Consider the following 24,786-nt stretch of genomic DNA (forward strand, 5'->3'; position numbering starts at 1 on the left):
GTCTTTGTCTGAGCTCGGCCAATAAATCATCAGCGTGTGTGTTGCTGAACCTGTCACACAGAGTGTTCCCAGACACACCCTGGAAGATGTGATAACAGTGAACAAGGGGGAGAGGCCATCTCTGCTTTCACTTCACTGTAAACGCAACACAGACGTGAGTGTTGACGTGCATGATATCTGGACATCACCATGAGATCACGCAACAAAGAAGCTCTTAAGATAGAGACTCTATGCTTTGTGCCATTTCTCACTGTCTTTGGACGGATTCCTACAGTTTTGCACAAGAAAATCAGCCAACAGTGTGAAGTCACATGCAGAAAGCCAGGTGTTGGTCATGGTCCCTGTCCAGCCTTTCCAGAATGGTCTTGATCCGCACCTTCTGGCCAGCAGCCTGCTGCTCCGACCTTTGGGCTGGGATGTGTATGCCATCAAAGCAGGTCACAGCACCATGCATCGTGGGCGGCGTGTCTAATCCAGTGTGGTGAGCTTAACAGTTCTGCATAGGTGGGTTGTGTCAATGTTGTTCATCTGCTTTAGCAGCGGGGCAGCGTGCATTAACAGGCCTGCAACACAATCTTTGTTCTCAGAGATGAAGACACATGAAGACAGAACACTAAACAAAGATCTGTGGTGAGGCTTTGGCATCGGAAACATCTTTCCACCAGAAAGCAACGGTTACACAAACACTGAAACACTGAAAAAGAATGGACATGAGGTCCAGAGAAGATCATCCATCTGATTACTCTCCTCTATCTTACACTGAAGTGACTGCAAAGGATGTGAGACGGAGGATCCACAGTGTGGACTGGTGTCGTGGTGCAGTGAGCCCTGCATCTTAAGAAGTGGAGCAACGTGGCATGATAATCACTCTCTGTAGTTTAAAATCAGTAAAGAAGCCTGAAAGCCAAACAAAAGAACTCTCAGTCACTGTTAGAGATGCGATTCTCAGTTCCTCAAATAACAGCCCATCACTTCCCCATCAAAGCGCTCCTCATAAAACAAAGTGGGGAGCAAGTGATTGTGTGTTAAATGAGGGGCGACGCTATAAAACGCCCTTTTAATTAGATTGAAGATGTAATCAAAGAATCTATTCGTGCATGATATGACATTAACGGCTCGTTCTTTCTACTACATCTGACCCGATCGCTGCTTCATATTATCAAGTGTACAAAGTGCAGGAATGTGAGATAGAGTCGCTGTTGTGAAGCTGTCAGGAGACAGAAATAGCAGCAGGGAACACGTGTGTGTGTGTGTGTGTGTGTGTGTGTGCGTGCGTGCGTGCGTGCGTGCGTGCGTGCGTGTGTGTGTGTGTGTGTGTGTGCGGCTGCTTTCAGATCAGTTCAGTTGAGCCGTGGAATGAGTCCTTGAGGAAGAACAGAGGACTTGTTTTAACAACGCACGCAACAAGCGGCTGCCCTGCAGGTTTAACGAGTCTGTGATGAGGAATCAGTCTTTGAAAGAACAAACAGGGCAGAGGGAACACGAGGGGTGGATCACATCATAATACCTGAGATCACTTACAGCAGGACTGTGTAACGCTTCAGTCAAGAGCCAATGGATGCTTTACTACTGAATGTATTGTTAGTTGGTGTTAAAGTAAATACAACATTTAAAGAGTGACCCGTACTTACATGCAGCAGTGAATGAAAGATGCAGCGGAGATGCAGGTCGGGCCAGTAATGATTCCCAATGTGGAGGAAGAGATTCTGCTCTGTGGTCGTTGGTGGAGATGAAACCTGAAGCGCAGTTTGACAGATCTGCCGTCTGCAGAGCTCCAGAGGCCGGCCGGACTGTTACCGGAGAAGCCGGAGCCATGCCGGTGCCGGGCAAAGAAAAAAAAAGCTCAGTGGGAGACTAAATATAGAAAGCAGTCAGGGTTCAACACACACAAGCCCCCCCATCACTGGTGGGTGTCACCCGAGCTGAAAGTGCAGCTCCAACAAGTGCGAGTGTGACCCGAAGTTTAATGTCAGCTGAGCTGACTCTGAAACAAATCTCAGACCTGGGAACCTGAATGCAACTTTCTCCTTCTCTCGTTCATTCACACGATTGAAACAGAATATAAACTTAAGAGAAGACGCAGAAAAGCGTCTGATTGAGTAAAAATGTTGTTTCATAAAAAGGCTGGCTGAACAAAGTATTAAAATCCTTTAAATTAAATGTCCGAGGAGTGAAAAAATAAAATATCTAAAATAGAACAATGAAAAATATCAGAATAATATGAAAATAAAGTAAAAAGAAAAATGCTCTATTAATTAGTACAATCTTGCACCTTTTCAATGAATGTGTTTCATTAACAATATAACCGAAATAAATTTTTGAATCTTAAATAATTCTCCCAGGGAATTGTCGGGAGTTGTCATACAAGAAGGAAATGATGCATTTTAGGCTGAAACTATAAAATATTATCGCAATACATGCAAATTGTTTAGCACTGTAACACAAACTATTTGACAAAAATATAAGTATCCTTATGTTTCCCAGGGTGCACTCGACTGCTAACGAGCTGACACGGAGGTCGAAGTTCACACAGGCTGGTTATGCAGCTCCAGGGTCCTAACCGAGGAGCAAAGTACCAAACTAGATATCGTTTCCTCAGACGCTCTTGAAAAGAAGATTTGTCAAAAAGATCAATAAGAAATGAGGGCGTCCACAGTGTGTCGAGTAAAACTAAAACAAACATAACATTCAATGTAAAACAAGAACAATGAACTCATTATGAGCAAAGTGATCACAAAGTATAAGAACTGATTAAACTCCTGCAACATGTCTCACATGGTGCTCAGGTGAGTATCAGTACTACTGGTGACCACCAGAGGTCAGCACAGCATCACCGTACTGCTGAGCCGTCTGCAGGCTGTCTCGTGTTTTCGTCTTTATTCATACGTTCGATGAATGTTTCATAATGGGCTGTTCAGTGTTCCCCACATCTTTGACTGCAGGCTACTGGGCTGCTCTACTGGGGCTGATGGGGAGAATAGTGCCTTGCCCGAGCTCAGTGGCAGTGGTTTGTCATTTATTTTCCCCAAGGAAACAAGGATGAGTTTCAAACCCCTTAAAGTGCTAAAAGTTTGAAAATATACGGTTCGATGACAACTGAGCAAACGTCATTTACAAGATGAAGGTAGTGTGACTTGGTCAAGAGCTCCAGAACAAGTTAGTAAGTGGACCTTAAGAGCATGTATGGATTGGATGGAACGGGCCTACTGGGCACAGAGCCAGGGGCCTAGAGCGTCAGAGACACAAAGAGGAGACACCAAGAGACTCACAACGGCTATAAGAAGGAGCCACAAGCGACACAAGCTGATCACAAAGAGACACAAGACAACGACAAAGAGACACAAGCTGATCACAAAGAGACACAAGACAACTACAAAGAGACACAAGCTGATCACAAAGAGACACAAAACAACGACAAAGAGACGCAACCTCATCACAAAGAGACACAAGACAACTCCAGAGACGCAACCTGATCACAAAGAGACACAAGACAACTACAAAGAGACACAAGCTGATCACAAAGAGACGCAAAACAACTACAAAGAGACACAACCTGATCACAAAGAGACGCAAAACAATGACAAAGAGACGCAACCTGATCACAAAGAGACACAAGACAACGACAAAGATACACAACCTGATCACAAAGAGACGCAAGACAACTACAAAGAGACACAAAACAACACAAAGAGACACAAAACAATGACAAATGTTGATAAAAACTAGCTTATATGCAGCTTTAAGTAGCAGCTAGCTTATATACAGTTTAATTAGCAGCTAGCTTATATACAGTTTAATTGATCACTAGCATATTTGTAGTTTTAATAACCATTAGCTTATGCAGCTCTATTAACCACTCATACAGTGCCCACAGCACACGCTAGGGCCAGGGAGCAGCAGGAGGGAGATTACTGACTTAACTGCGCCACAAGGAACAGGCCGCCATCTTTAGAGAGATAAGGAAGGAACAATAGACAGAGAGATGCAGGGACAACGCCCTAAGTAGTCTCCCCTCTTCTTCACAACTTGCTTCACAGGTCCGCTCTCATGCAACATTTCACACACACTGATAGAAGAAAACGCCTTCTGGGAGGGGCCAATGTGAACGGACGTTCAGGTCTCCACCCAGGTGTCATACACATACAAATGTGCCACGCCTGCATCTTTGATTTTGACAAATGGACATCAAGGGGAGGAACCCTATATTAAGCTTCACACTGCCGTGTCCAAGTGTGTCTCATGGTGAATCTCTGAGAAGTGCAACCATTAGCACCCATGCATGTTTAATTGCTGGGCTGAATAACTCTGTTGATAAATAAACTATTGCTTTGATATAACTATACGCCTCTTGAGAGCTTCTGTTTCATTCTTAAATCCGCTCTAAGTGTGAAAGATAGCTTTATTTTCACAACACAAAGAGACACAACCTGATCACAAAGAGACACAAGACAACTACAAAGAGACACAAAACAACACAAAGAGACACAAAACAACGACAAAGAGACACAACCTGATCACAAAGAGACGCAAGACAACTACAAAGAGACACAAAACAACACAAAGAGACACAAAACAACGACAAAGAGACGCAACCTGATCACAAAGAGACACAAGACAATTCCAAAGAGACGCAACCTGATCACAAAGAGACACAAGACAACTACAAAAAGACGCAACCTGATCACAAAGAGACACAAGACAACTACAAAGAGACACAAAGAGACACAAGACAACTACAAAGAGACGCAACCTGATCACAAAGAGACGCAAGACAACTACAAAGAGACACAAAACAACACAAAGAGATGCAAGACAACTACAAAGAGACACAAAACAACACAAAGAGACACAAGACAACTACAAAGAGACACAAGACAACTACAAAGAGACACAAGACAACTACAAAGAGACACAAGACAACTACAAAGAGACACAAAACAACACAAGACGACAACAAAAAGTTGCAAAACAACCACGGACAAAAAATAACGAAAAACTCCCCAAAAAAATAACAAAGAGACACAACAAGACAACAAAGAGCCACAAGACAACAAAAAGAGTGTAAACAACTATGCAGTCTGCGTCTTACTCCGGTGTAGGAGAGGTGGTGGGGCGGTCTGTGCTCATTGTCTCATAATCTGCCCACGCTTGAGGGGAGATTGTTTTCACTGTTTCCATGGTGACGAAGGAATCAAGCTCGTGATTGAAGCCGTTTTTTGTTGCTGCCCGATGCACCAACACCTTTCTAAGACACATGGAGATGTTGTCTGTCAGCCATGTTCCCTCACATCAACAAGCTGACATTTCGGCTGCGGCTCTGTCCTTGCAGAGTTCTACATGTACTCAGTATATATATTCTAATATTCGAATGGGATCTTATCTCACTGAAGATGCGTGCATGTTGGCTGAAGTAGGACTCCTGCCATCGCTTATGCAAGACACTGGCCTCAGACCTGGAGCTGCTTCTTTTAAAACTAATTAATTCATTAAACTAAGTATGTCCCCATGAAGTTAATGAAGTAATGACAAAAATAAAGCTCAAACCTAAAGAACAAATCTTTCATTTGAAAGTGGACAATAATTGCGCCGTAGAGCAGGAGTGTGGAAATCCAGGCTTACTTCCTTTTATACTGGATTACAATTAGCGTGCTTGTAATCCTCCCTGTTATCCCCCCCCCCCCGACAGTGAGCAGGACAGGACGAGCGTGAACCTGTCTCCCGGCTCATCCTCCTCAACTGTGTTTCCTCTAATCTAACTTTAATTGCTCGGCCTCAACTTTACTTTCCCCGAGCAACTTGAGAGCAGTTCTGCTCCGGTTGGCCCCACACGCTGCCCGCAGGCCCCCCCCCCCCCCCCCACGAAAGGTAATTTCTTGATGAGGCGCTTCCTCCTCCTCCTCCTCCTGACACATGCATCCTTGTCCACTGGCTACAGAGAAAGGACATAATGAACAGGATGGTGAAGTAAAGCGAGTGTCAGAGCTCAGGGGTGAAGTCATTACAGTCGGCATGTGAGAACAGGAGCAGGTTCTGACTGTGGAGCCGGCTAATTGAGCTTGGATGATTGAGTAGACACAGGTAGGCACTGTGTTCGAGTATGTTGCCCCCCCCCCCTCTCTATCTTCCGTGTGGATGAGTATGAACAACAGGGCAGACTCTTTCCCCCTAATCAAGCTAATGGAGTGGTAACAAGCCGGTGGGTGAACTAAATGAGCAGCGACAGGTAGAAGGGCCTCCAGGGCATGGGGGGGGGGGGGGGGAGACTGAGTGGCAGGACACCAGATGATAAAAAGGCCCCGGCTAGTCCCGTCAGATCCGTCAGCAGGTGGTTCAGGTCTGAGGAGGTTCTTGTCCTCCAGCCACGCGGCCAAATAGCGACTTCAGAACCGACTGCAGGCGTCAGACGGATGAACTGTCGCGTGACGTTTGCATTTCATTGTAGAAATCCAACAGTTCACAGATGACCCAGCAAAGACAGAAGTCACAATGGTGAGTGAATTCTGCTTCACTGCTTCTGATAGAGTGCTATTCTTCCCCTGTTGTTTACCTGTTGTTTACCTGTTGTTTACCTGTTGTTTACTTGGTGTTTACCTGGTGTTTACTTGGTGTTTACCTGGTGTTTACCTGTTGTTTACCTGTTGTTTACTTGGTGTTTACCTGTTGTTTACCTGTTGTGTATCTGGTGTTTACCTGGTGTTTACTTGGTGTTTACCTGGTGTTTACCTGTTGTTTACCTGTTGTTTACCTGGTGTTTACCTGTTGTTTACTTGGTGTTTACCTGTTGTTTACTTGGTGTTTACCTGTTGTTTACTTGGTGTTTACCTGTTGTTTACTTGGTGTTTACCTGTTGTTTACTTGGTGTTTACCTGGTGTTTACCTGTTGTTTACCTGGTGTTTACCTGTTGTTTACTTGGTTTTTTAAACGTGACATGATCAAAAGCTTTTGGTGAGATTTTTTCACCCATCTGCTGTTTCCGAGGTCAAGAATGGACTCAGCTTTTAAAGCTACATCTTTGACCTTTTAACTGTATTTAAATGTCCTTTTATGTTTCTTTTGCACTTTGTCTTTTCATGTTTTGAATCTGTTGTCAAAGATGGTAACGAGACATTTGACAACTAGATGTTAATGTGACCAAACGCTCTAGAACAGCGACTGAATGGATCTTGTGATGAGATTTCGGTTTACATGTAAAAAGCCTGTGGAGAGAGATTTACTGCAGCTCTCACAAACCTTGTGCGATAGGGGCCGGAGCTGAGGGCCACTATAATGTATCGACCGCAAATTACTTTAATTCTGGCCAAAGTTGTGTCAACACCAGCTATTTTGTAAAGCTTGTCAACCTTTGTGTGGTCTCTTGAAGCACTGGGCTGTCATCAAACATGCAGCTGTGACAGTATTTATAACTCTCACCGACCTTTGACTCTACAGTGAAACAGTCACCGAGGGAAACTAAGGGGAGCGATGCAACCTCAGTGAGCTCATTCTGCAGGTTAATATCCTTACTTTCTTCTTTCAAGAGAAGAATCACATGATTTCATAACTTTAAAACCACAGAATGCGTTGTTATATTTCAATAACAGTTCATTTATTCAGCATAAAGTCCTCGAAACGCTTCCTATCCTGTTTGCCAGACTGGGACCAGTTTACAGGACTAGACCTTGTACGGGACGTCCTGATTGTGGCGCTCTAGTTGTCAAATGTCTCGTTACCATCGAGATGGAAGTTAAAGTCAGATTAACGTCACTCGTCTGCTTATTAAACAGCAGCATCAGCTGCAGAGGCAACCCAGATCCAGTCCACCTTGTTTGTCTAAAACCAGCTGAGTGTTAAACAAGCTCAACTTCAGCAGCACAATCTTCAATAAACAGTTTATAACATACAGAAGCTCATAATAAGTGACACACACAAGAACACTAGTTTAGTATCTTGAATGAGACACAACAGACCCCAGAATCTGTGGTTCAGAAAGCCATGAAGTACTAAGAACACTCCTTTTCTTTTTAGTCTAAGGCCTGGAGCTGGTTGGGATTCTGTCTCTGCCCTGCTTTAGTGCCCTTGAGCAAGTCACTGACACCTTTCCAGCCTATTTGAAACCTTTTTTTTTTTTTTTTTTTTTTACCTGAAGCTTTAACCCCTCTTGAACACACTTTAAAGAAAGGTGCTTGTGTTGTGTTGCCTCTCTGACCTCCAGCAGGCCGGGGCTGCTGCTCTTGCTGCTCTGGATCTCTCTGCAGCCGGACTCCCTCCCCCGGGCGTCGGCCGTCAAGCTGCGGTGCTTCATCGGCTGCGCTGTCCGGGAGTTCACCTTCCTGGCCAGGAAGCCCGGCTGCGGGGGGGTGCACGTCACCACCGACGCCTGCTGGGGGCGCTGTGAGACCTGGGAGGTAGGCAGGGGGGGGGGGGGGACATGAGGTTAAGGTCCCACAGAGAGTAGATGCATGAATATTAGACCAGACACATCCATGCCAGAGGAAAAGCCCATTGTGTGTTGATAATAACTGACTCTTTGGTCACATACTCACGCGGGGCTGAGTGAAATCCATAAATCTTGCATCGGGTCGGAGGAGGACAGGAGGGCTTGTGGAGCAGCTCGCACTGAACATTGAGTTAACGTTCCGCAAGAATGAGAAAAAGGCGGCGGTGGAATCCAGAGATTTGAATGCCTTCTCAACAACGCCTCAAGTGCATCAACGCACAGGATTTCATAAGTTGCCGCATTCTGATTCCAGAAAGAAAAGAGAAATGCTGCGGAATCTCACTTTCATCTGGTGCATTGTGTTCAGTGACAGCAGGCATTAGGAGGCTCGTGACTCTCTCTGCGTTGTTATTGCGCTGGAGCCGCTGCTGTGCAGGAGGCTCTAATTACAACTACCCGGCTTCAGGATGTACAACCTCCACCTTCTGTGCACTCAAGTTATGACAGAGAACTTTAAATGACTGCAACGGCAGAATTAGATTAAATCCCCGGAACGCCGACACTACGAGCGATGAACGGAGCTTTGCAGATGTGTCACAGTTCTCCCTCCAAACAGCTTCACCGGAGGTTCACTGTCTGCAAAGTACGATGAGCAAAACAAATGACTTCATTTCAAATGTGAAAAGTCTAATGAGGTGGATTTGTTTCCACGTCGGGTTACTGTGACATGAGAAATAGTCATTAACGGTAAACTGGTGGCTTTAGGCCACTAGAGGTGCTGGAGAGCAGGTTTCCTGATGAGCGGGTGATCTTTAGTGCTGAAAGTTGAGTTTATTACGGCCGTTTTATAAATCTATGTATATGTAAAAAATAATAAAGCTTTCTACACAGAGTCTTTTTAAATGGCTTTGTGCAGTCCCCTTTCGATTCATACACAGCAAATTACAAAAAATAAATAAAATGTATGATTAGAGTCCCAAACTAAAATAATTATATTTGTTATTTTATACATTAATGGTGCAGTTAATGTGTGGGAGCTATACATCTTTAATACGGCCGCCCAGCTAGTTCACACCAAATTCTGTAGAGAAGAATGAAATGTCCAGAACCAACATCAACAACAGCAGAGCATCATCAAAGTTGAGGAGAAAAGGTTGTTCAGACTATTTTGTTGTCTGTTTGTATGAGCAGAAGCCCGTCATGGACACGCCCTTCATCGAGTCCCACCAGAGGGTTTGTACCTACAACGAGACGCGTCTGGTCTCTGTGAAACTGCCCAACTGTCTGCCAAACGTGGAGCCCACCTTCACCTACCCCGTGGCCCTGAGATGTGACTGTGGAGTCTGTCTGACCAGCACCACCGAGTGTATAACATCTGTCTGACCAGCACCACCGAGTGTATAACATCTGTCTGACCAGCACCACCGAGTGTAGAACATCTGTCTGACCAGCACCACCGAGTGTAGAACATCTGTCTGACCAGCACCACCGAGTGTAGAACATCTGTCTGACCAGCACCACCGAGTGTAGAACATCTGTCTGACCAGCACCACCGAGTGTATAACATCTGTCTGACCAGCACCACCGAGTGTAGAACATCTGTCTGACCAGCACCACTCTATACAATCATTTACTGGTAATATGATAATTACATGGAGGGTGATACAAAGAATAGTTTGAACAAAAAAATAAATCATTTTCTTGAATAACATGAGGAGGCCGATGGGCATCAATGCTGATGCTTAAAGTACGGGGGGGGGGGGTATAAGGGGTTGTGGGGGAGGATTTAGACCTTTAGATTTACAGCAACAAAGTGAGTCTGTTATGACTTCATGACCCTATAAATGGTCATTTGAGCGTACATCTTGTGCACACATTATATTGCTATTCAAATGATACATATTTACCCCGGTTTACCTTTTTAATGACTGCCGGGAAAAATCTGAACGTAAAGGCCAACTGCTTCAGTTTCGGATGCTCTTAAAATATATATTTAGCAAAAAACAGGAAATCTTTGTTTGTGCTCGTATGTTTTGTTCTATTCTGCTCGCAAGTATTTTATGTTTACTTTTTAGAAATGTGATCATATCTGATTTTTCTGTAAAATATATTGTTCAGTAAATATAATTCTCCCTTTGTCTGTTATTTATTTTGTCACAATTCAATATTCTTTCCCGTTTAGTACAGTTGGAATGAGTTGGTTATGTAGCGAGTGTGACTTTTCATTAACCGTAAATGTAAATCATGCAAACTAAACAAACTCTAAAAGAAGTAAAAAGTCAAATAGTTCCATTTAACAGAAAGCAGATTCTGCTGCTTTGTTCAAAATACAACAAAGAAATTGTTAAATTATTTCCATGATTCCACAGCTGCAAAAACAAATGCTGTGTTTAGAACTTCCAGCCAGCAAAAGCGAGTTGCTCAATCAAGCTTCGCCCACGCCGCCTCCGACCAGGCCACGACTTATGGTTGTTATGATTGGCCTGGAAGGTGTCAATGGATGTATTTCAGGTGTGTAACTGCCGGGCTGATACAACAATAGAGAGACGAAGCCCCTCTCCTTCCGGTGCCCCCCTTATTTCAGAAACAAATTACCAGAAGTCAACGACAAAAGTCAAATATTTGTTGGATCCTGTTTGAATTCTGCCATAAATTACACGTTTGTACATTTAAAAGATCATTTTTGCACGTCAAGAAAGTCCCAAATTGTTGTAGCTTTGTTGTCGTACTATTTATTTTTGTTGTGATGAACGGCTCAGTGAAGTGCTTCTCTCCTTTCCCACTATGCACGTTAACAACATGGCCGCTCCGCATCGGTTAGCTTGTCTTGCAACTCATTTTCTCTCTACTGACCAGCAGGGGGCGACGCTTCTGGTCGCAAAAAGAAGTCAGATTGTATAGAAGTCTCTGAGAAAATGACTTATTACCTCAGTTAACATTGTAAACACGAGTTTATGGTCTCAATCTGAAATAGATGAATGCATGTAAATATAAGCTCTAGAGTAAATGGTCTCCGATGAGTCATTGTCTCCCTCTGAGCTCCCAGAGGAGGTCATGGACCTCAGGTTAGAAACCTTCGTTGACGGTTTCATGGTCTCTCCTGCCCGGATACACACTCACTTCCTTTCAGAGGATTCAGTCATTGGTGAGCAGTGCGATGATGAAACGGAAGCCTTGTGGAGTTCAACAATAAAAGACGTGCAGTTATTTACAGAACAATCTAATTACCATAATTACAATAAACGCTGGAATTAGTGAAAAGCACTGATTTTACCACAGCTGTTTTGGTTTTGAAACTCGTCGACTCACACGGAGGTAATAACTTCTCAATCGACACTAAAAAGAAACGATTCGGCGGTAAATGGGCTTCAAAGCACCTTCGCTTCCACAGTTTGCTGCAGCGAGAGGAATCCTTCTCCAGCAGCAGCAATTAAATATGTTTTCCAAGAGAATCTGTCAGCATCCCAAGCTGACGGGGTCAGTTTGGGTAAAACGGTGCGTCTCCTGGTCTCTAGTTGCCTTAATGAGATTGTGCGGTGTTAAACTAGAGATTATTATTTCACTTTTCTCTGAACCTCTTAGAAAGCTGCAGGCCGGGAGCCTGAAATATCAATTCTGGTCACAAAGACAGAAATGGAAGAAAAGTGAGATTGAGGACGAGGAAGCGGCTGAGAGGAGGAAGGAGAACAAAGAAGATCACTGAGGGGTTGAGCTGCAAAAGTCACTTTTCAAGAAGTTTTCTTTCTAAATCCGTGTGTGATGTCTGACAGCTGGCGTAATAAGAAGCTGCAGAGAATCCAATTGTCCAAGTTCAGAATGAATAAACTCAATCCAAAATGATTTCCATGCGTTTCTCCTGCAGAACTGAGAATATCTGCACGGCAACAGATTCTACTAACTTAGGTTCATAAGCAACTGTGCACTAACTTCTATCAACATTTCAGGGTTGACGGGTTTGTTTCTCATTGCCAGTAAATGTTTTAGTGACAAGAGAGAGAATATGCAGACATTCTTCATCACGCTTACAATGTTCACTTTAGTTTAAACTGTTTTAGAAAGGTGTTAATTCAACAGTTCGGTCATTTTGAAAGGTGGCATTACTTTATCCACATCATAAATAAACACAAGTCTCGATCAGGCTGTAACTTCTGGTTCTGGAAGTCAAGTCAGTGCTTCATGTGTTAAAGCTGCATTCTCTCTAGTGTCCACCAGGGGGCGACTCCTCTGGTTGTATAGAAGTCTGTGAGAAAATGACTCTACTTCTCTCTTGATTTATTACCTCAGTAAACATTGTAAACATGAGTTTATGTCTCAATCTCCAGTTTCAAGTCTTCTTCAACACAGCATGATGTGTTTTCAATTCATTAAAGTTAATTGTAACATTTTGGTTCCCTAAAAATGTCAGCGTTTGGTTGCAACCAAAGTAAAGAGCTGCTCCTGCGGCAGAGCATCTCTTTGTGTTGCTTTCAGCTGCCGCTGGGTGCCAATACACATCAATAAACTCATTGATTACTGAATGCTCCTTCCGGGCAGTGAGTGAAGAGGAAAGCTGTTTCTGAAACACAGACAGAGACAGCGCGACAGCGAGAGAGGATCCCAGACGGCTGTTTATTATTCTGACATTACAGTTTAGATGTGCAACTGTAAAACAATACACCAGTCAGTGGGATTCCTGTGCTGCTTCAACAAAACAGTAGAAATTGACAACATTCCAGTAGAAAAGAGAGAGAAAGGGCCCCGCTTATTAAAATCACGGTAACTTTATCTGAGCTAAAGCTGATGAAAAATGAAAATGTCTGCAGGTTCGATATTGTGAGATAAGTCAAACCGTATAAATTCTATCTGTTCTTCGAGGGGGAATGACTTCCATTTGCCTTCGATGCAATATCCAGGATGGAATCAAGCCGAAGGATCATTTCTAATAGATGAGGCCCGCCCCGTCTCCAGAGAGAGGGACTCAAAGACTGCACATCATCATCAGCACCCCGAGGAGGGAGAGAGGGAGAGAGAGGGAGAGAGGGAGAGCGAGAGAGAGAGAGCGAGAGAGAGAGAGCGAGAGCGAGAGAGAGAGAGAGAGCGCGAAAGAGGGAGAGAGAGCGAGAGAGAGGGAGCGAGAGAGAGCGAGAGCGAGAGAGCGAGAGAGAACGAGAACGAGAGCGAGAGAGAGAGCGAGAGCGAGCGAGAGAGCGAGAGAGAGCGAGAGAGAGAGAGCGAGAGAGAGGGAGAGAGAGAGCGAGAGAGAGAGAGCGAGAGAGAGGGAGAGAGAGAGAGCGAGAGGGAGAGAGAGCGAGAGGGAGAGAGAGCGAGAGAGCGAGAGAGAGAGAGAGCGAGAGAGAGAGAGAGAGAGAGAGAGAGAGCGAGAGGGAGAGAGAGCGAGAGAGCGAGAGAGAGAGGAGGCGTTTGTCAGAGAGGAAACAAGAGGACCTCCTTCTAGTGTCGAGACGGAAAGCAGAAACAAAAGGAAGAATCAAAAAAGCGTCTCTGCTCCCAGTGAAAGGTCTGGGACAGGCTGGAGAGGAGAGGACGGGAGGTTCTACATTCAAGTGGCAAAGCCGAAAAATCCTGCGCTGAAGGGTGTGTGTGTGTGTGTGTGTGTGTGTGTGTGTGTGTGTGTGTGTGAGGGAGTGCAGGGCTCAGATCACAGGGGTCACCCTTCATTCTCTCGACAGAAAAAAAGTTTGCTCGCAAAAGCTGACAAATGTCAAAGTTTTCTGGCGAATTCACTGAGAGAAAAACTCTCAAACTGGAGAGAAGCCACCGGAAGAGGTGGTGCCCCCCCCCCCCCCCCCACACACACTAGATATTAATGTTACTCACAGCTCATTCTGAATCACTTCCTGCTAAACTTCTAAAGTGGCTCCATCTGTCCCGATATTGGTTAGGGTTGGTTAGTCTGTGGTTCATGTACGGAGGCTGGAGTGCTCACGTGTTCAATCAATCAATAAAGTTATACATGTAGATAGAACATCAGCATTCAATTCAAATGTAAAAGTGTTTTTTAAACCGTTTATAATTCTTTTGGTCGTTCTGTGTTTTTTCAGTTTGTTGTACTTTTATAAATTCACTAAAAGCTTCGATTGGTCAGATTTCTGGTTTGCTGGGCAGACACATTAGAAACCTTTAAAAAATCATTTGAAATATAAATAAATGAAATACATTTGGGAAATTTGAGTTTTTACTAATATGTTTTTCTAATGAATTATTACAATCAATACATTGATTTTAAGAAAACGTTTTAAAGTGGCTTTCCACAAAACCAGAATTAGACATTAAAACACCTGCATGTAAGTAATCAGTCATTGATATCGTGCTTACTATTCATAACTCTGTTCGATATGTGATATAATTTACTCTGAAATCGTAAAAAATAGATTTGCTGCTGCTGTGAGTCGGTCACATGCAGCACTCTGGTGCAGATTGTGTTCCGTGTTTTTCGGGGATTTGAGGTGAATTTACTGGGAAAAGCTCGTTCAACGTGTTAAAAAACAAACACGGTTTCGTTCTTCTGGGGAGTGAAGTGTTGAACTGGCTGACTCACTACTTTCCTCAGAAGATGGACTTAGATTTCATCATTAAGTTTGGCTGGTGGATATAAATAAGTGATATCTCATCTCATGTACACACACACTGAGATATATGTGTGATCAGGATCTTATCCTGCTCACCTGTTGACACGATGAGCCTCTTTACAGCTGTGAGAGAATCAACTGTTGCATAGCTTTGCATGATATTCGATCTATATTTATATGTGTTGCAGATATGAGACGCATGCCGGCGTGCTGCTCTACACGGGTACAGAGGCAGCCATCATGGAAGTGATCCGGTAGATCCAGAGGTGCCTGAACCTGCTGCCGAGGCGTCCCTGAGGAAGGCACTTGCCCCCGATTCTTGCAGGGGATCCGCTCAGTGGCCAACAGCAGAGACGGAGAGTGTGAGGTGTGCAGAAACAGGCTCGTGTGCACATTTAAATAAAACAGCAGAACAGAAGCCATCAGAAGTAGACGGTCCAGAGGAAAGGCTGATCAGATCGAGACGGACGCCTCGCGTCTCAGCTCGTCTTCATGGGGACATTTTGTGCCAATTAACATGACAAAGTTATTGATCTTCATCATTTTCCAGCAGAGACAGATGTTTCAATTCCAGCACAATAAGTGCTTTGGTGGGACATTTTCACACCAATGTTTTTCATTTGAGATTATGGTTTTTCTCCAAGAAAAATAAAACATTTGTTGACGTGTATCTTCAGCACTGAATGCCGGCATCAGACTTCACAATATCTGCATTTTCAATGGTCGCCATGAGAGATCATGTGATCGTGGTGCCTTCAAGTCCTGCTCTGATTTAAGGGATCAGTCGAAACTTTAGGCCGGAGACGACCTGCAGGACGAGGCGTCGCCACGTTTCCAGGTGGAGAAGTAGGCGGGGCTTTAACGTCTCTCTCCCCACATCTGTTTTATTAACAACTGACCGTCTTCGAGTAGAGAGAGTCCGGCGTGTGCACAGGTTACACATTCGTACGACTGATCACGTCTCTCTCCTCTTTCGGTCTCACCTTCAAACCTTCAGAATAATAGATGTGTTTCCTACAGCAGCGCTTCTCAACAGACGAGGGGTCACCAGATGGTTATGAAGACAAAACAACAGAAGAAACCACATGGCAGCATACAGCGCGCAGCTCATGTGGAGCTGTTTGAAAAGTGACAAAGGAGGTGCAGACAGTTCATGATCGATCAGCATCGGGGGTTTGTGAGTCAAAATGTCCCCAGTGCTGAATCTGGGGTGCTCAAAAAGGTCAACGACCACAGCTCGACAGGAGGATAATGAGCATAAATCTATTACTTTCAAGCTCTGCATAGACTTGCAATGTTAACATCCCTGCTGTCCGCCTCGTCACGCAGGCTGTCGCAGAGTGGAGCGAGTTAAAGAGGGCGAAGAACTTCTAGCGATCTACCAATGTCCTCTCCTGACACCGGAGGTCCGATTGGGTTATTTCGAGTATCCTGGCAGGAGTCCGATGAGGATTAGATGATGTTTTCTTGTATTTGCACCTCTGCTGTCTGTATAGAAGCCGGGCAGCGGCGCCCTGGTGGGCTGGAGCTTCAGGATGCTGACCACGTTTATTGCACGTCATTCCCCGTCTCTCTCTCCTGTTAGCTGTTTAATAAAGGCATGAAAAGAAATCCAACCAGCTGTTCATTTATCCAGCAGCTAACGAGCTAACGAGCTAACGAGCTAACGAGCCATCCACAGCCACCAGAAGAGGGAAACCTCTGATTCACATCAGCCCGTTTTCTGCCACCAGTGCATCCGCTCACGCTGTCCATACCAGAGCAGGAGTGACATGACGTCTTCCATGATGGCCACCGCACACCTGTGTTCTGCCTTATTCAATGTGTGTGTGTGTGTGTGTGTGTGTGTGTGTGTGTTGGGGGGGGGGCAGTGTCTGAATCATCAACAAGACCTGAAAAACCTCGACTTCAGACAGAAAACGACTCATCTGCCTTTTGTGAAGAAGAAAAGTCTCAGCGGGGCATCAGGGTCAACAGACACTGTGCATGAAGTGTGTGTGTGTGTGTGTGTGTGTGTGTGTGTGTGTGTGTGTGTGTGTGTGTACGCACTCTGGAGCATAAAACTACTCCTTTGCATGCAGCTTTAGAAAAACCGATGTCGTTAAAAGTACAGTATTCCATTGTTTGCATCACTTGAGCTCTTTTGCGGTGAAGCTTCTGTGGTTAACGGGATTCAGCGCGACGCTCGCTGTTAAGACGGCCGCGTGTGGGATTACGTGCCACTGTGCTGAGTGGACCTTCATGTGAACTGAACTCCGTGCTATTTCCCCCAAAAAGCCTTCACCCAAAGTGCATTCAGCCATCCCTGATTCATGCAGAGGAATGGAACAAACAGAAGAAGAAGAAACAAACACTCACCGACATGACAACAAAAGAAGATATTATCATATTCAAGCGGCGTACCCGAGCGATGCATAGACACGAGGAGGATTCTGACAAAATTACCGTTTAAGGTTTCAACTAACTGAGGCCAAGGGCATCTCCGTCATCAAAAATATAAATTATTATAAGAAGCAAAATTGATAATTGACATATAAAACATACCAGAAGCGTCCCTTCGTGTGCTGAGGGATGCTTCTTCATCACATTTGAGAATCTGTGTTCTTCAATCAAGCTTCTATTTCATCTCTGTTAATAAATAATCCATGCACAATGCCTTTGCCAGTAAACCCTTTTGTTATTCAATGTCTATAGTGCTACCAGTGTGCAAACCCTGAATGTCCACATAGTAAATTATCAATGAAAAATATTCATATGTACAGTGTAGCTCAATAAAAGGTCTCTTTAAACTCCGCATGCAGTCGACTGCATAATATACAGGCAATGAGTACGGTCAGTCTTTGGCAGGCCAGAATCCAGCTGGACATGCATAGAGACGTCTGTACAATCACAAAAAACGGGACCCGCGTCACGCTGGAGTGCTGGACTCTCGCGTGACTTGGAGATAGAAGTCAGTGTGCAAATGTTAGAGGAGCCAGTGTTTGTTTCAGACCAGTGGCGTAAGTGGAGCCGACGGCGCTGGATGCCCCCCGACAGGAACCCTTGAACCGATGATCACGATCGTAGCAGAACAACGTGCCGCGTGCTCCGGTTCTCCCTCCACACCACTGGTTGAGCTCTCTTCAGAGCCCATCGTCCTTCTCCGAGTCCGGAGAAACAGGCCTAGAAACGGTGAAAATGTCCTGCCGTCGTATTTTGGTTTTGGGCGTGGCGGAGGCCGCCGGCGCCCCGGAGGACGGACGCTTCTTGTCCGAGAGCAGCTTGATGATTTCCGCCACCTGACTCTCCAGGGCGCCCATACGGCCCCCCAGAGTCTGGATGTCGCCCCGGAGCTCCAGCCGGGTCTGGTGCAGCGCGGCCTGCAGGGCCTGCTCCGGCACGGGGCAGAACGGGTGAGGGGACCCCGGTCCTCCGGGGAGGGGACTGTGGAGGAGCGGGGTGACCGCGGCGGGGGTCCGCGCCTCCCCCGCCCGGTCGATCCGCAGCTCGCTCTTGGTGATGCCGCTGTCGCAGGAGTCCGTCTTGCGGAGGGGATTGTTGCTGGGCACCCCGCCCTCCTCCACATCCCCGCCCCCTCCTGCTTCCTGACCTTTGCCCTCCTGGGAGAGCATCTCCACAGAGACGGCCTTGACGTTGTTGTTAAGCCCCTCCTTCCTGGCCTCCACCGGAGCCGTGTTGCCTTTCAGGCGCATCCAGCCGCTGGCCTTGACGACGGGCTTCGCCAAGGCGGGGCTGGTGCTGACTTTGACCCTGACGGTCGGCTCGCCTCCGCCTCCACTCGAGCTGGGCTGCAGCTCCATGATGTCGCGGTTGTTCTGCTTGACGGGGGGCTCGCCGGGGGGGCTGTACGCCAGCGAGCTCTGCATGGGCGTCACCTGAGACACGGTCAGCACACTGCTGCTGGGCGGAGCCCCGTTCTGCATGGAGGACGGGGGTCGCTGCAGGCTGAGCGGCAGGGAGTGCTGCAGGCTGGAGTGGCCCAGCTGCAGGCTGTTGGGGTGCAGGTGCTGCTGCTGGTGGTGGTGCAGGTGGTGCTGCTCCACCTGCAGCTGGTTCTTCTCCAGGTCCAGCTGCGAGGTGGCCGCGGGTCCCTGGTTGCGGAGCTCCTTCTGCTGCTTGAACTTCTGGAAAAGCTTGCGGACCGGATGGTCCTGCGGGATGGTGAGCTGCACCTCGTTCTTCGCCCGCTGCCTCTCCTCTTCCTCCTTCTTCACGTCGCTGATCTTGCGGAAAATGATCTGCACACAGAAAAGAACAACATGCCACATGAGCACGATGAATAACAATGATCTCTCTGGAGATAAAAGAGGAAGATTTATAATTATGGAAATGTGTTAGTCGGCTCTCACTGGAGCACAATCACATGTCAGAAAGAAATCCTCTGCACTGCACTCAGGTACTGCAAGAGTCTAGATGGCTTCTGGAGATCTGCGTTAAATGATCCATCAGTGCTCCCCCCCCCCTGTATTATTCAGCCTGAGTCTGGCGCCACTCTCTCCTGGCTCCCCTTACGCACTAATTACATTGGGAATGACAGAAATCCCTGGCAGGGAGGCAGTCAGCCATCTAACTGCCCATTTAAGTGTTATTCTTAAGTTGAAATGACAATGCTCCTCAATCTTTGAGTTAAAGATGGAAGCGAGGGGACCTCACCTCGCCCACCTTGCTGTCAGTCTCCATAATCTACCCAACCGAGCATTTCTACCTCCTGAGCTCTGCTTTTCAGCCGTCTGTACTTCCGCCCGGAGGCACAACCTGTGAATTAACACGTTTAAAGTGAATTAACTCTGACAAGTAGAGTGGTTTGGTTGAAAGTCACTGAAATGTTTTTTTCTGAAGAGAACAACGAGTCTTCTGTCTCTGAGTATTAATCGAAACAAGAGTCCGTCACAAGTGGGTTCATGACGCTGATGTGACCGGATCAAATACAAAGAATCTCCATTAACGAACAGTCACTGAGTATTAACTTCAGCAGCTGCAGCTTCCAAGAACCGAGTGCATCCCAAGAGTGAAGTGAAGAACACGTCAGCGTTAGGAATCTTTAAAGAGGTTTTAAAACAAGAAGGGATGTCTGGGGATTTTTTTTTCTATGTTCCCCGATGGAAGCATGGCTGAGCTTCCAATTTTAATTTCCAACATTTATTAATGTTGTCAGTCACATGGTGGAGACAGTCCGACAGGTCTCCACTCAACTGACTGCCCAAAAATGAATGATGCAAGTTAGAGAAAGCACAACTCGCAAAGACCCCAACAGGTCTGTCTCTCCTTGCTCACCTTGAAAGTGTCTTTTCTTCAAATTTAAAAACATTTAAACACATGAATCTCATGCCCGTCTTACTCGTTTATCCACTTTATTGGTAATAAGGCCAGAGAGTTGGCCAGCGGCCGGCTCATAATCCTGTTCTGAAAACAGAGACATTCACATGATAGAACACCTGACAGGTGAACACATTAGAACCCTGTGGACACCTGACGTTTATGTCCCATATTCACACACAATCAAAAATGTTCTTCTGTGCTCAACAGGCTCGGCACCGGACAAACACAACATCCATCAGTTCCATTGGCGTCTTGCCAAACTTGGGAAAGTTGGAAGTTGAACTTTGTGATGTTCAGAGGTGTTCATAGGTGTCTGCACACCTCTCGTTCGCGTTGCCTTGATTAAAAATGGAGCTCGACACTTTCATCTTCAACTTTGAAAACAGCATTTAAAAAAGTGAATCTCCACTCGAGGTCCACTTACCGGAGCTCGTTCTCCCCAAAGCAACAAAGCAACTTAAGACACAACAAACAGAAGCTGGAGCAGAAATACCAACGTTTTCTTTTTAATGTCTGCACACGACAACAAAAGTAAAGATCTCCGGTACTGAGAAATAATGCTGCTTCCTCTCAAGGGAAAAGGCAGCAATACATTACCGCTCTGCATTCCTCCCTCATCCACAGTCAGAGGTTTTATTAAAACCTTCTGAAGAAATCAATGGGTTGGCAGCGCAGCAACACGCCTCACAGCTCTGAGGATCAGCGCTTTGACCGCAGGGCGACGGGTCGAGAGGCCCGACACCTTTCTCACATTCAGCCTCATTTCTTCTGACCCAATTATTCCGTCTGTCACAGAACGACAGCCTCGCGAAGCAGCCGTCCAGCGGGACACGTGCACCACAACAACAACAACAACAAGAAGGCGGAGTTATGAGTCATGCTGCTCAATGACTCTCTGTGAATATCTGGATGAATGGCTCCTCGAGAGGCACTCGGATGAACAGCTGTCATATTAATTGTATGATTACTACACACGTCATGAATCATATTACATCATGTCATCTAATGTAATTAGCTTATTACCCGAAGAGTTCTATGAAGTTACATCAGAAGTTAATACTTGCATGAGTCATTCAAAATGTGAAACTATTTGATGTTCTTCCTCTGGTGAGTTATTTGCTTCTTTGAGAGACTTTTTAAAATGCTGACAAACATCGAATCACCACCGATGTGTTTGAGTCAATTACTCATTTATATCTCTTATCAAATGCCGTACATACTGTACACAAAACTGCAGATATCACCATGAAAGCTCACCAGCTGATTACTTACATTAAAACAATTGTTTTTTTTGTATTGCAAGTCTTTTTTACCATTCACTTTTTATTCTAGGATTTATTTTTATGTTTAAATGTGCAAATCAGGCATTCTTTGTATGAATCTTGGATATTTCTCTGTAAATACTCTCAGCAGCCGTTAAACAGATGAACGAAGTGTGAACAAACCCGTCTGTGTTCACCTTCAGAACAGACAGGAACGGAACTGGAAAGGACGTAAATAGACAAAGCAGTAAAATAAACAGCTCAATGCTCTGACATCGTGTTTCTGAAATACAGTCGCGGTCACATGGGCCACGTGACTAAACAAGACACCAGGCAGTCGAAAGTGTCTGCTGTCTCATAGTTCACCACACTCTCTCCCGAGAGCTCCACATGCAGATTGTTAGGATGCATATGCTAATGAAAAGGAAATTAAGAAGCAGAGCCCGGAGGGGGATTTGGCTACCCACCAAACAGGAAGTGCACCAGAAATAACAACAAACAACAACAAATACACATCAGAGAGACGAGGTCAGGAAGGGAAATGTCAGATGATACGAGGAACTAGCTATTGATGCAAATCGTTTGGTGACCCTGGTGCACGTCAGCTTAGATGATTTATGTTATTTATTATTTATGTTTGTGTCGTCTAAGAACTGCATTAACAATGAACATATCTCTTTATCCCATTACTTTATCAACTTCATGTGAAGGACCTCTGCTGCACAGATCGCTGCTTCAGCTGCAAGACTGAACACAAAGTCTGCCCTCCTCATCTTCAAAGCCCTTTTTTAATGAATGCATGTTTTCTGATCTGGTGTCTGGAGAACCCTCTGGTCCTGCTGACCGTAAAGTCTTACAGCAAAACAAACGGCTCTTTTTCTGTTGCCTTTCAAGCTTCTCTCAGAGGATCTGGATCAGAGCAATCTAAAGGAGTCAATGTATTGGCTGCATTCATTTGATCAACATTAATATTGGGTTTATAATTGGATTGACACAGAAGTCGGCTGCTAGTGTGTTGGTCCGGAGGTAGCAGGTAAAGGGAAGTGATGGTTCTCTTGCTTGTTTTCTGTTCCTCCCTTCTTGTGTAAAGAGCTTAAAGAGCTGCGCTTCCACCATCATCATTTGTGATGCATCAGTTTCAAATGAACTTGTAAGTGACTGCAGAGGTGAGGACTGACGGATGACGATGGCTCGGGTCCAGCGAGTCCTTCCTCGTTACATCAGCAGCCAAATCTACACATGTACCCAATAAACCAGTGAGTCACAATCAACTGGGCCTCATTCATCAAGTCGTGCTGCTCGTGTCAGTGACTTAATGCAAGACCATGATTCAGGTATTATTTTTACATTTTTAGAAAGGCTGCTCTTTGGCAGGCAATCGGACAATAATCAGTATTGCTTTGTTGTTTCATGCATTTTTCCCACAGACTGGATATAAGAAGTGGACGTAGTCATCGTGACATCACCCATTGGTTTGAGGACAGATGTTTTGAAGCCTCGAGTTCGGCGATTTCACCTTCGCCATCTTGGATTATGGTCGTCTCCTTCTTTTTTGCAACCAGTGAACAGGAAGTGACCATATCTGGACTGAGGAGGAGTGACGTAGAGACGCCGTATAGGTCTCTGGTAGAGATCTGTCAATCACTGTGTAGCCCCGCCCCTAAAGCATCCCCTGCTTTATGGTCTGTGTGACTCTAAATGGACCATAATGTACTAAATGAACATCATGCTGTATTGAAGAAGACTTGAAACTAGAGATTGAGACATAAACTCATGTTTACAATGTTTACTGAGGTAATAAATCAAGAGAGAAGTAGAGTCATTTTCTCATAGACTTCTATACAACCAGAGGAGTCGCCCCCTGGTGGACACTAGAGAGAATGCAGCTTTAAGACATGAAGCATCGGCTTCACTGTCGACACTGTGTCGACAGCTGGAGGCATCGTGTTAAGTCATGCACGCTCTTCTGCTTCATTGTGAGAAATGAAAGTGACTGAATCTACCTCCCTGAAACAGAGGATGAAGACGAGAGCGGGTATCGCTCTAAGGGAAGCGGCGTCTGCACTCTTACATGAGCTGCGAGCGCGGAGGTTCTCTCAACATCGTGGCGCCAAAAATCTATTTCGGTCTCACCCTTCAAAGCTCTCGTTCCAAAGACGGTTCAAACATGAGCCTCCCCCTCTAGAACCGGAGCACCAGCTACAGACGGAACAAATGAAACATGATGTTTACCAGATACCCAAATTGCACCTGTTTAAATATTCAAGAGCAGAAACAGAGTGTCGGGGTTTACTTTGGGTTTCACAGAGAGACGCTGGTTAAGCTGAGTCATGTCTTCATTTCATCCAGGCCGTGATGTTGTGACTGGAGGGAAGCAATGAAATAAACACAGAGCGGAGAGAAAGAGGTGGGGGAGAGGATATATTATGTAATATTACATGCAAGTACATAAGATATATAGCACTGTGTCTGAACGCTAATGTTATTCATGCCATTTCTTTTATCAGCCAGATGCTCACACTTTGCTTTATTGTTGTAAATCCATGATAAAGAAAGAGCCCAGGCTGCTCTCAGACAGCGTTCATACCCATACATAAATGTATGCGCCGTAATTCATAGATATCCCACAAAATGTATTCTAGGTGATGTTCAGGCAACAAGAGTACTACTAGGTTATGTTCAGGCAACAAGAGTACTACTTGGTTATGTTCAGGCAACAAGAGTACTACTTGGTTATGTTCAGGCAACAAGAGTACTACTAGGTTATGTTCAGGCAACAAGAGTACTACTTGGTTATGTTCAGGCAACAAGAGTACTACTTGGTGATGTTCAGGCAACAAGAGTACTACTTGGTTATGTTCAGGCAACAAGAGTACTACTTGGTGATGTTCAGGCAACAAGAGTACTACTTGGTTATGTTCAGGCAACAAGAGTACTACTTGGTTATGTTCAGGCAACAAGAGTACTACTTGGTGATGTTCAGGCAACAAGAGTACTACTTGGTTATGTTCAGGCAACAAGAGTACTACTTGGTGATGTTCAGGCAACAAGAGTACTACTTGGTTATGTTCAGGCAACAAGAGTACTACTTGGTGATGTTCAGGCAACAAGAGTACTACTTGGTTATGTTCAGGCAACAAGAGTACTACTTGGTTATGTTCAGGCAACAAGAGTACTACTAGGTTATGTTCAGGCAACAAGAGTACTACTAGGTTATGT

The 24,786-nt window shown here is 45.3% G+C and overlaps 2 protein-coding genes across 2 annotated transcripts in view; one reads left to right on the plus strand and one right to left on the minus strand.

Moving 5' to 3' along the window:
* Positions 1 to 2,766: 2,766 nt before the first annotated feature.
* gphb5 (glycoprotein hormone subunit beta 5) lies at positions 2,767 to 9,800 on the plus strand (the record flags this gene model as incomplete). The annotated part of the gene is made up of 3 exons (XM_079286832.1): positions 2,767 to 2,786; positions 8,193 to 8,385; positions 9,609 to 9,800. 3 exons carry the CDS (start codon positions 2,767 to 2,769, stop codon positions 9,798 to 9,800), a joined length of 405 nt encoding a protein of 134 aa, XP_079142958.1.
* Positions 9,801 to 18,108: 8,308 nt separating this feature from the next.
* kcnh5b (potassium voltage-gated channel, subfamily H (eag-related), member 5b) overlaps positions 18,109 to 24,786 on the minus strand; it is a gene marked incomplete at both ends in the record, with an annotated part of 71,990 nt that continues 65,312 nt past the window's right edge. The window contains one exon of the mRNA XM_079286863.1: positions 18,109 to 19,224. Within this exon, the coding sequence (XP_079142989.1) occupies positions 18,109 to 19,224 (1,116 nt within the window). The remainder of the gene's footprint in view (positions 19,225 to 24,786) is intronic.

The sequence above is a fragment of the Melanostigma gelatinosum genome, assembly GCF_949748355.1.
Source record: "Melanostigma gelatinosum genome assembly, chromosome: 16".
Lineage (NCBI taxonomy): Eukaryota > Metazoa > Chordata > Actinopteri > Perciformes > Zoarcidae > Melanostigma > Melanostigma gelatinosum.